Source organism: Camelus ferus, chromosome 19, assembly GCF_009834535.1.
Source record: "Camelus ferus isolate YT-003-E chromosome 19, BCGSAC_Cfer_1.0, whole genome shotgun sequence".
NCBI lineage: Eukaryota > Metazoa > Chordata > Mammalia > Artiodactyla > Camelidae > Camelus > Camelus ferus.
Window position 1 is genome coordinate 18,142,787 of NC_045714.1, and position 12,075 is coordinate 18,154,861.

The 12,075-nt window shown below is 46.7% G+C and overlaps 1 protein-coding gene and 1 non-coding gene across 3 annotated transcripts in view; both read left to right on the top strand.

Moving 5' to 3' along the window:
• Positions 1 to 12,075, top strand: part of RALGAPA2 (Ral GTPase activating protein catalytic subunit alpha 2) — a 265,476-nt gene that overhangs the window by 101,578 nt on the left and 151,823 nt on the right. For both annotated transcript variants that reach the window (XM_032461744.1, XM_032461746.1), the window contains exons 17-19: positions 4,086 to 4,280; positions 5,650 to 5,747; positions 10,792 to 10,882. In XM_032461744.1, the coding sequence (XP_032317635.1) occupies positions 4,086 to 4,280; positions 5,650 to 5,747; positions 10,792 to 10,882 (384 nt within the window). The remainder of the gene's footprint in view (positions 1 to 4,085; positions 4,281 to 5,649; positions 5,748 to 10,791; positions 10,883 to 12,075) is intronic.
• On the top strand, positions 10,231 to 10,337 carry LOC116658053. Its single transcript, XR_004313256.1, has one exon. It is a non-coding gene; the product is annotated as a U6 spliceosomal RNA (small nuclear RNA).

Here is a 12,075-nt window from a genome sequence, read left to right on the forward strand (position 1 = left end):
GATTCCACCCACCAAAATGGCTTCAACAGTGTAAACAATAGAGAGTTACTTACCTTCATCCACTCGTATGTTATTCTGATCCCTTTGGGACTCTGTATTTGGTGGCAGCAGAATCTGGGGGAGTCACAGCCACCTGTCTGCCGTTAACATGAGTAACGACATAATAAGCACAAGGCGGGTGGAACTGGTGATCTCTGTGTTTCCTTTTTTCTCCTTTGTGGAAACAATTCTTTTTTAGCTGTTTTGCAACTTTTGACTGTTTTTATGTTGGACGTTTATCAGTCAGTAACACTTAGTGGCCACACAGAGGGTAGATTTTATTTTTCTTTCAGGAATATTGTAACAGTAGTAATTAGAGGATCGGCGACCTTCCATCATTCCAGAAGAGGCTTAAGGGGACCTAACTGAAAACCCCATGAAGCTGCTTCTGCATCTGGTCTGTGGCTTCCAGGTGGTACCCGGTTGACGGGACGTGCTGTGGTCAGGGTCTGGGCTGACTCACCTTCAGACCTTGTGGGAAACATCAAGATGATGAGTTGGTCCACATCTCTTGTGCTTTCAGAAGGTCACGTTGGTACTGTGCACAGTGCTTTAGAAGTTAGGAAACTACACTGTTAATTTTGCTTATGCAACCTTGTATGAGGAGTAAATGGAACCCAGAATTTGGGTAATTGGAGAATGGGCCTCACTGGATTTAAATAAGACGGGTTAAGGAAGCCTTAGATTAAAGAGTGAGTGAAATTTCTTTGAAAAGTAGTCAGCCGTCTGGAATGAATAGAAGCTTCCGAAGAGTTTACACACTTAACTTAATCATGCTGGTTCTCCTCTCAGTGGGGGAAAATGAAATTAATCCTTATTTGATCCTTTTTCTGGCGCTCTGAATGGAGCTTTAGAAAGCAATGAGTTAGTAGTGATACTGTGTAACTTACGCTGTCAAGCAGCTGGAAAATTGGTGCTTTGCAGTGTGGGTTACTGGGCTAGCTCTGCTCGAGGGAGCGAGATGGGTTTCGTTAATCTGAGAGAGAATTTAGCTCTTTGAAGTGACTCAAATTGTGTGATATTTAAAATGCCTTAGACCTCCCAGAATTTATAATGTAATTATTTTATACGACTTAGGCTGCCCTTTTTCTACTCTGAATATCAGATAATCCTCTACCTTGATAGTTGTGTATCGGTGTTCAACGATTCTCATTTGTTATCAGAGAACAGTTCTTGCAGCTGCTGGCTGTAGAGAGGAGCCACCTTAGTGTGAGTACAAAGCCAGCAGAGGGAGCTCAAGAACTGTTTAAAAAAGGAAAAGGAACAGGATATCCAGAAAATGTTTTTGGCATTCATTTGTTCATTTATACAGAACACATGCTGAGTATACACTTGGCACAAAGTGTGAGAAAAGGCCAAAAAGTGTCCACTTTCAAGTCAGGAAATGGGGTTTATCGAACTGTGGGATAAGGAGAATTTGCATCCTGTTTCTCATTGTCTGCACAGCCGAGCGCAGGAGTGGCTCAGGGCGCCAGCAGCAGGCAGCCTGAGTGCACCCGACCCCAGGGTCCCTCCCCCTCGGCCTCCACTGCCCCCACTTCCCGTGCTTTCTCAGACTTGGACTTCCTCCGTCCGAGAAGTCCCTCCCGGCAGTTTTACAGAAACAGCCTTAAAGCCCCATCAGGCCAGCCTGTGGGGAAGGCAGACCAGCTGGTGTGGCAGGCTCTTGGTCCGTCTGTCATGTCGAGGACCAGTGGGGACACTCCCGTTTGGCAGCCAGGGTGCTGCGCCCGAAATCGCACCCCAGCAGATGGCGATGTTCTTTATCTTGAAAAAGATGCAGCCAGTGTTGGCCCAGCCCCTATTTGTTTCTGCTCAGAGCCCCGAAACCAACCTACCAGCCCCAGTCCCCAACGCAGTCAAGTGCAGAAAAGCCACTGTCCCCACTGTCCATAAAGACCAGTCCTTGCCAGTGAATTATTTAGAGACGGGGGAAGCTCTCGGGCTCCCTCTGCTGACGTTGGATTTACGTGTAGGCTCATTCCAGACAACTCTTCCCAGAAGGTTCCCGTGTCTTGCGTGATTAGGAGGAAAAATGGAAGAGGACAGCAGGGAGGGGCTGGCCGCGGGTCATCGGGCTTCTGCTGCCTGGCATTGAGGAGCCTGGGGGTCGAGCTGGGGGGCCTGGTCTGTGCACTGGGGGGGAGCCGCCAGGTGTGCGGGTGTCCCGGGTTTCTCCTGGGGCAGGGGCAGCCCTTGGCTCTCCAGGGGAGAGGAGGGACGGGGCCGATCCAGGGAGGACGAGGCTTTGTGGATCTGTGTGCTCTGCCGCCGGCCTTCCTCTGCTGCGCCCTCCGCCCAGCCTCCCGTCAGAGTCTGAATTTAGACCACAGCCCAGTGCTTAGGACTGAAGTGAGGGATCACACACGTCTCACAGTTTTGAAGCCTGGTGACTAAGGGCAGGCTCCTTTAACAGGGAATTCTCATGGGGCGAGTGCACAGCAAGCTGCAGCCCTGCGGTGAAATCCCGTGTCACACTTGGAATTGGCCCACGGAGAGCGTCGTGGTCCGGGCAGACGGGTCACAGGGGTGTGCGGAGGTGGCCCGTCGGCAGCGAGTCTCGTTTAGGGTGAGGAAGAGGGTGACCCTTCCAGGTAGATAACATGGGCAGAACGGTGATCATTCCCTTCTGAGAAGGACTGAAACTTGAGCTAATCAAAACTGGGGGAAAGAGGCTATGACAGTCACATGGAGGTGGAGTTCATGCCTGCAGGAGGGAGTGCGGGGTCTGCAAAGGGAGGCAGCCGGGGGCCACATGCAGGACCCTGGGGCGAGACCCGTGGGAGGGGCCCAGGACAACAGCAGAGGGAGGTTAGCCTGGAGGACTGAGTGACGGGGGAAGGCAGCAGGTGCCCCGTGGGCTGGGGCTGCTCAAGGCTGAAGTGACCCAGAGCCCCTTATGGGGTCAAGGCCGCTGGGGAGATCCAGGGGAGCCCTGTGCTCACCGTGCGGGCGCAAGCTGACTAGATAGTGATGGGGACCCAGGCCTCAGCAAGAGGAGGGGTGCCATCAGGTCGTTGTCTGGGGTCACGCAGAGGGTCGACGAGGGGTAAGGTTAGGGGCCGATGACAATGATCACGTTGCCAGGGATGCTGTGACCCCGAACCTGTGGTTCCAGGGAGAGAAAGTGGGGTGATTCTTTGCAGTAATTCCAGGATTAAAGTGAACCATGGAGTTTAGAAACGAGCGCAGAGGGACTTGGTTGTCTAGGGGAGTCTGGCTTGTGGTGATTCTGGCTGAGCTCATCCGGTGGTCAGGACTCCTGGTGGCTTCCTACTTGTTGACGTGCATTTATTGATTCTCTAAAACTGCCAGGGGATCATTTTCGTACTTTAGTGATTGATTCAACCTTGCGTTTGGTGATATAAGCCATTAGATAATTATTGTATTTTATTTTGGACAGCTGTACATTTCTCTGTTAAAAGGAGTAGTAGAGTTGAAAGTCCCTTCTTTTATGTTTAGTTGCAGTGGAGTTGACTCAGTGTCGTGTTAGTTTCAGGTGTACGGCAGTGTGATTCAGTCACACATAGGTGTATAAGCATCCTCTTTTGCGTGTTCTTTTCCATCATAGGCACTGACTATAGTTCCCTGTGCTCTGCTGTAGGACCTTGTTGTTTATCCTGCTTCCTTTTGTCTTCTTTTAGGGCGTGTATGTGTGTGTGTGTGTGTGAGAGAGAGAGAGAGAGAGATGTTCTGCTCTCACACGTGGAAATCACCTGCCCCCTGCATCTCCAGCATCCCTCTCTCCTCAGCAGGCCTGTCCCTGAGACTCCAAGTAATTCTACAGTAGTTCTCAACCGTTCTGCTTTCTCTGTTTTTTCCCCTTCACTTTGGTTGAAATAAAATACTTCGTAGGACTTACAAGGAACATGTGCTCTTAGCAAGTGCAGAGAACCTTATGTAAATGCAGATAATCTAACTGCACACTTTTTGTGGGGAAAAAACTGTCTAAAACGACATTTTCAGGATCAGTTGTCTTCAGTAGTGCAATTATTTTTAGGAGTTTTGAAATAACCTCCCTGCATGTTTTGTGTTAACGCCCACAGAGGTCGAAGACAGCGCACAGTCAGAAAACGCACCTGCAGCCGAGCCTGGGCGCCTGGCAGCAGTGGAGCCCCAGCACGTGGTCCGGAGCAGCAGCACGCCTGATGTCACGGGGCCGCTGTGCCCCTGCACGCCTCCGGGTACCAGCGCTTCCGGTACTCACGGGACCATGGGCTCTGGCCGCGATGAAGCTGCAGGTCGTGCTGCTTTCCTAACTCTCTATTTCAAGGGAATTTGCTTCATAAGTTGATTGCAAAGATGTGATTTCTGGCAATGAAATATTTTCACTACTTACTTTAATCTATCTAAATTATTTGTGTGTGTGTGTGTGTGAGAGAGAGAGAGAGAGTGTGTGTGCACTTTTTTCAAGTGTGGCGTGTGTGAGGACTCGAAAAAAGAAAGAAGTCCAGGGTGGCTGGAGTAGGTGGGAGACAGAGAATGTTCACCACGGGTGAGGGAGGGCAGCAGCAGGGCATGAGGGGTGAGGCCTGAGTGAAAGTCGACACTGAGAACAGAGGCTGAGCAGACTTGTGACAGAGTTTATTAGCAGCGTGTAGGCTCTGCTGAGGTTGACAATAATAACTTGTAATCGTGTTCATCTACACAGTTCTCCAACAACTTTCAGCAGCAACAGGCAGTGGGAGGCATAGAGGCAGATGGTTAGACGTGTAAACAGTGAATAATGTATTTTAAAACGGAAGCACAGGTTTACATTGTGTTTGGTGTCAGTGAACAAACTTAATTAGGTGTAGTGTCATGAGTTAAGAAATCAACCACTGTTCTTAATGTCGGGGTCACATTAGCCTCATCAGAAGAGTAGGGAAGTCTCCTGTCTTAGAAATACTCTTGAAATAAGAAAATACAAGGAAAATAATTTTAAAATGTGTTATGTGAAGGATTTTCTATTCTCTATTTTGTGTAAGATCATTATGATTTTTTCCCCTTAAATCTTTGATAGAATCCATCAGCTGCCTGGAGTTTTCTTCTAAGAAGATTTTAAAGTATTGTTCAAAATTTTTAATCATTGTAAGACTATCCGTACTTTCCTTTTCCTGCTTAATTTGGATAAGTTGTATTTTTCCTAGAAATACATTCAATTCATGCGTTTTTTTTTCCCCCCAAATTTTTTGGCCCCAGACTACTCAGAGGATATGATCTTTTCAGTGAGCGTTTGCAGGCTTCCTGGTGATGCTCCCTCTTCCGTTCCTGACACTGGTTGTGCCACCTGTCTTTGTTCTCCAATGGCGCTGAGCTTCCCCACTGCTCCCTTTTCCCGCCAGCTTTCCTGGCTGATTCGGGCAGCTCTTGTCTGAGACCCTCCCCTAGGGCCCCCGGGGACAGGCCTTGTCGCCCTCCCCCATGTGAACACGTGGCAGTGAAAGCTCTCTGTGCACAGAGACCAGGCCTGCAGGGCAGACTTGACCCCCGGCTGCCAGCCTGCCGGTCCGTAAGTCTTGTTTCCATGTCTTAGGATATCGAAGTGTAGTAATTACCTCAGTATAAAGTTTTTTTCCAGTTTTATCATCTGAAATGTCCCTGCTGTCGATGTCCTCCACTGATCTCTAGGGCCAAAGGTGGAAAATGTACAGACGGGGAGTTCTTCAGAGCCCAAGCCTGTTCAGGAGAACAAAGGACACGTGAAGAAAGAACATGAGGGCATGACAGTAAGCTGTTTCCAAACTGTATTCGTTTGTCGTTAAAAATAAACAAACTGTTGGCACACTACGTGCATTTATTAGTAGCAGTGATATTTCGTCTTAAAAATTTTTTCCACTTAGATGTGTTTTAGGGCCAAATGACCTTGAGATCTTTTAAAGTCTTGGTTGCTTTCTGTGTAAAATTAGTCATGTTACAAAAATAGAAGGAAATGAGCATGAAAACAGAATTGCCCGCCTGGTCTGTACGTGCACTCTGTACTTTTAAGGAGGCATCCCTGCCTCTCAAACGTGCGTTAGACCCCTGTTCCTGAGAAACTTTACGTGGGAGCCTCCGCCTGACAGGAGTTCCTAGATAAGTGAGTTTTTGCAAACATCAGCTGGGGTTTTTTTTTTTTATGTAAAATAGCATTTATTCTTTTTTAAACACAAATATGAAGTATAAAAAAGAAAATTACAAAGTAGCCCTAACTCACTTATGCGGATATTTCCTATTTATTCACTTTTTAAAAATTTAGGATGTATGAATAGAAGACTCAGACATCACAGAAAGGCACAAAATAAACCAAGAAAGTCTGTCCCTTCCCTTCCCTGCCTGGAAGATAACCAGTGTTCAGTGTCCTCTGTATAGTTTTTTTAAGAGCATGTACCAGCCTACTTTTACGTGCTGTATATAGATGTATATTATTAGTGTGTGTTTCAACAGTCAGATACACACCCACAGACTCACCACCAGCTTAGGACCCAGAATATTTGCAGCATGGCTGCGGTGGCCTGTGAGCCCTGTCCTTGTCCCCCGGAGAGCAGCTTTCTGTTGGCTTTGTGTGTATCATGTCCTCACTTTGCTCTGCGGTTTTCTCCGTATGTACGTATCTCCAAACACTGCACCCTTTAGTTTTCATTATCTTTAAACTTTGTAAAAGTTGTACTATTGCTTTGTTCACTTGTTACATGGCCCTCTGTTGTTTTCTCTGCTGTATGATATTCCACTGTGAATATACCACAGTTTATTTTTCCGTTCTCTGATTGATGGAAAGTTAAGACTGTTTCGCGTTTGCTTTTTTTTTTTCCTAATGAAAAATGAAGCTGTGTACATTCTTGTGTGTGTTTCAAGATCTACACGTTTTAGGGGTTCTCTGTGGTCCTAGCCAGGAGTAGAATTGATGTTCTTTACGAGAGAATGTGTCTTTTCCAAAGTGGTTGGACCCCTTATGTTCCTCCAGCAATGTGTAAAGAGTTCTCACTCATCCACTTTCTTGTCAACACTTGCTGTTGTCAGATTTAAAATCTTCTGAGTCAAGTGGGTGAAAATGGGATCCCATTTTATCTTGCATTCCTCAATTTACTGATAAGGTTCAAAATCTTTCCGTGTGTTGATCGAGATCATATGTGTCTAATCTGGAATACCTCCTGATGTCTTTTCCATTTCCCAATTGGTTTCTTTGTCTTTTTCTCTTTTATTTGAACTGATTCTTTATATGGTCTGAATACCGATCCTATTTTGGTTATGTTTCTGGCTACTATCTTCTAACAGTGTGTGGCTTCTATTTTCACTCTCTCCCTGTTGTCTTATCAGGAACAGAAATTCTTAATTTTGATATTCTTGATTATAATTTTTAGGTTATATTTTAAGAAAGTTTTAAAATACCAACTTCACAGGGATAAAAATATTACCTTGTAATTGTAGGTGTTTCAGTTTTGCTTTATCCATTTCAGTCTCTCATCCACCTGGAGTTGATGTTTATGGAGTGAGGTAGGGATCCAGTTACATTTTTCCCCCCACATGGATAGCCACCTGTCCTGGGCCCCCTACATTGAGTTCATGCTTCCTTTGTTGATCTGAATTGCTACGTTTCTCTCACATACACTGTTTCCCAGATGTGGGAGGCTTTATTTTGGTGCCTCTTGAGTCTTTGGTTACTCTGTCTCTCTGGACAGTCCTACAACTAATTACTGTAGTTCCCCCACTTCCTTCCCCTTTTCCTCCCCCTTCTATGGAAGCTATTTTTCTACTGTCTTTTGTCTTTCATTGTTACTGTTGAGAAGTCTTCTGTGCATCCTGTGCGTTTGCTGTTCTTTGTCCTTGTCCTGCAGTTCCACTATGGTATATGTAGGTGCATTTTCTTTGGGTCTGCACATTTGTCCTTTGTTGTATATGCTGTGGGCCATGCATCTGTGAATACTTGTTCTTCCATTGTTTCTGGAAAATTTTTGGTAATCATTTCTTCAAATAGTACCTTTTTCTGTTCTCTCTGCTCTTTCCTTCTGGAATTCTGGGTAGAAATATATTTAGACTTTCTCATTCTGTCTTCCATGTCTCTTAAGCCCCCTTTCATAGTTTCCATTCTCCTTGGCTGTATGAGTGCATTCTGGATAATTCATCAGATCTTTCACTCGGGTCAGTAATTCTCTCTTTACTCATGAACTGTCTGCTGTTTCATACTCCCATTGAGTTTTTTTGGTTCAACAGGTGTACATTTTGCATCTGAAAGTTCAGGTTCATTCTTCTCAAGTATCTCTTGTAGTCTCTAATAATCTCCTGTTGCTTGCTTGTTTTTGTGATTCTCTTCTTTTATTCCTTTAAAATAGTCACAGATTGGAATTCTAAATTCTTTATCTGGTTGTCTGAAATCCTTGGGGGGGGGGTGCTGGGAAGGGAGTCTGAGTCCAATACACGTTTTTTCTGAGAGTCTGAGTCACTCATGGTGATTTATTATTTCCTTTGGTGTTTGGTGATCTTCGATTGTGAGTTCCTAGCTGGCAAATCTTAATCTACAGAAAACCTGGATGTCTGAAGTGATAAAGGACAACATGTGCATCTGTTTTTCCCAGGAACCAGGCACCAGGCAGTGCTACTGGAATCCTGGAGTCTTGGTTCTTTTGCCACTGGCAGTGGTGACACTAGATTTACCCCTAAGGTAGCCCATTTCACTGTCCTGGTTTCTGTTTGCTTCTGGGGGTGGGGAGAGAGTAAAATAAACCTCGCTTGGAGGTTTATTTTACTTTCAGTGAGCCCGAAATTTTTTTGGAGGATCTAGTTCTATAGTTGGAGGATAGTTCGTCTCTCAGAGAGTCAGAAGAGCCTGCATTCTCCTTTTCAATTAAGGAAATATCCTGGGAAATTTTCCACTATCACATGAGATACGTATCCTTCTTCAAGGCTGAGAAATATTTTTTCGTATGCTGTTTATCTTCTAAATATTCTATTCATGACCTACCTCTGTGTTTTAGCTTAATAATAATTCTTTTAATTATACATCTTAGCCCCCCCTTCGTGTGTTTGCTTGTTTAATATTCATTCCTTTAGTTGCTCATTGAATCCCACGTTTTTTTGTATACTCTGCACTGGAGGACCTTGAGTACATATCTTCATTTCTGGCTTTATTTTTTGTCTCACCAGTCGTGGGTTTTTGGTGCACACTCATAGTACATTCTCTTTAGCTGTTCATCCCAAAGATCAAAATTAAAATATTGGAAACTTTCCCAAGTTCCTCTGTCCATTGTCCATCCATCTGTCCTTCTTTCCGTCTGTCCTTCCTTTGTCACCATCATTCTCACAGACCCCTAGATTCATGTCTTTTTGTGACTTAGTTTTCTTCCACTTCCATGTCCATCTCTTGTGAAGCTCTCATGTCACCTCTTGTGTGTCATCCTGCAGCATTTTCTTTATTGTTTCTTCTCCTTTTCTACCATCAAAGCCGTATCTGCTCATTCCTGAATTCCCATTACAGTGTCCACAGCAGCTTTCTTCTTCACTCTGTCCCACAGATCGCTACTAGACATCTTTCCAGTTGTGTTTTGAATCACAATAAGGTGTAGACTGGAACGTACAGTTGCTCATTTTGTCAGAATAGGGGTGCAGTCCCCAAGCCTGAGGCCGACGGGGCGCCAGGAGCTGCCTCTTGGGGAAGGTGGTCTGCCTCAGTTTTCTCGTCGTTTCCCATCTGCGCCCGCCGCCCCGCGTGGCCTGCTATAATCAGCTTCTTTTCCTGCACGTAGAGCTTGCAGATCACCGCTCAGTGCTTCCTGCCCTGACCCCTCCTGCCTTCTCTCTGCCACCTCCTGTCTGTCGGCTCCTTGAGCAGCCCTCCTGTCACTGTCCACCAGTGAAGGTAACGCTCTATTCCGTGCACCTTTACACAGAGTTGACTTGCCTGTTCTGTCAATGTACGCTGTCATCGTTTTGTGTGATTGGTGTGCATTTTGTGTCTCTCCGAGCGAGCTGTGTAAATTTCAGAGGCTGCAGATTGCCTCCCAGCGTTTTAGTCGTCTGTGTTTAACACAAGGGCCGGTGCTGAGTGGTGCTTAGGAAAGCCCATTGCCCTGTCACAAGGAAGGCACGGGTGCCCTTCAGACGTCCGGGCGGGGCTGGCGCCTTCCCTGCAGCACACGCACCGTCCGCGGGGCACTCAGGGCTCCTGGGGGGCCGTGCGCATCGTCCGTGTATGCTCGAGCAGATGTACAAATAGGGCTTGAGAACAGTTTCATCCCAGCGCTCGCTCCGGCAGCACATATTCTCAGATTGGAATGATACAGAGAAAATTAGCATGGCCCCTGCGCAAGGATGGCATGTAAACTCGTGCAGCGTTATGTGTTTTTTAGTTTGGGATTTGTAGATACAGCTCTGTATGTAAAAAAGGTGAACAGCAAGGACCTAGTGAAAGCACAGGGAACTATATTCAGTACCTTACCTATAATTAAAAAGACTATGAAAAGAAATACATATGTATATGTATAACCGAATCACTATGCTGCACCAGAGCTAACACAACATTGTTAATCGACTTCAATTAAAAAAGTTATTTCCAGGTAACTTGGCATCTCTTCTCAGTAGACCAGTTACATGGATGTCAGCTGACAAGGATAGTAGCCTTAAATTTCAGATCTTGAGTAATTTATAATTAAATTACAGTGATTTGTGGACACATATCCTTCAAGGGGAAACGTCATTCAGTTTTTTGTTGCTGTTATTATTGTTCCTTTTCTAGAAACTTCACAGTCCTACACAAATGAAAACTTCCCTGTAACAAATGTATTTTCTTTCTGTCTGAAGATCTTAGTCCGAAGAAGCAGCAGCCCGGCTGAACTGGACTTAACAGATGACTCACAGCAGACGCAAGGGAAGTGCAGGGAGAGGCAGAAGAGTGAGTGCCGGGCCATGCGGTCGTGTTCCTCCAACATCAGCGCTGATGTATTTCGTTTCCTTGTGACGTTCTGACTTAAATGATCTGAAGAGATGTGGCTGTGAAATGGGACGTTTTTATTGTTGGGATCCCAAGGTCGATGGGGGGTTAGTCCACACATACAATAGAATAGAACAGTCCTGGTCAGTTACCTGAGCTTCCGAGGCCTGTCTCCCCACCCCGGGGCTGTTCTCCAGGTGAGAAGCACAGCCAAGGCTGATGGCTGGGCAGCAGACAGACCTGGGAGGAAAAATGATCTTTCCCGCAGAGTTTCCGCAGGGTAGGAGCCAAAGCTTCGGAAGTACCTTGCAGTCTGTGGTATAAATATTTAAAAAGTAATATTTGGCTGGGATGCCAAGGCCTACCGCCATCCGCTATGAAATGCAGCCCTGATACTCTGCTTTCCTGAGGTCCGCTGCCAGGCCCCTCCTTCTCACAGCCACCCGGGGCGCAGGGCCTGCAGACCCAGGGTGGGTCTTGGTGGAGGGCAGGGCAGGGCTCTCAGGCCCCTCCTGCTAGAGTCCTGGGGCGGCTGAAGTTAGGGACCTAACAGGTGGGCAGCGGGGATGACTCTCAGTTCTCCGCAGGTGAAGAGAGGACAGCAGATTAGAAGCAGCAGGGCTGGGGGATGGTCAGGAGCAGATTCAGAGCGCGGCCCAAGAGGAAAGGGCAGACACCTAATGTCCTTATGAAGCCAGCGGGAGACTTGGAGGATCAGACCCCTCCTTGGAGTCTTGGGTCTGCCTTGAGGCCAACTAAATACCCTATCAGGTTGCATAGCCTTTGAAAGCATCGCTGTATGGTAACAAGTTAGAACTCCCATGTTTCAAGGGGAGAGTTTTTGTTGGAGAAACTCGTGCGTGGGACACCTCATACCCCTCTGGGTGCAGGTCCACACCTCGGCTTGCGGTACAGCATCACTGGGCTCTTAGGCTGGCAGATTAAGCCTGCATTTGTGGCAGAATCAATTCCTACCCTCTTCCTCCCCCCCCACCCCCGCCTCTGTTTGTAGTTGAATAAATCACCGTAGAAAACTTAAGGACTTGGTGCGATCTTTTGCGCACACGGACCGCCGGCCGCAGACCCCGTGAAGAGAGTGCCCCGGGAGTGATGTGTGCGGTGCTTGTGATGACGGCTGGCACCCGGCGCTCGGC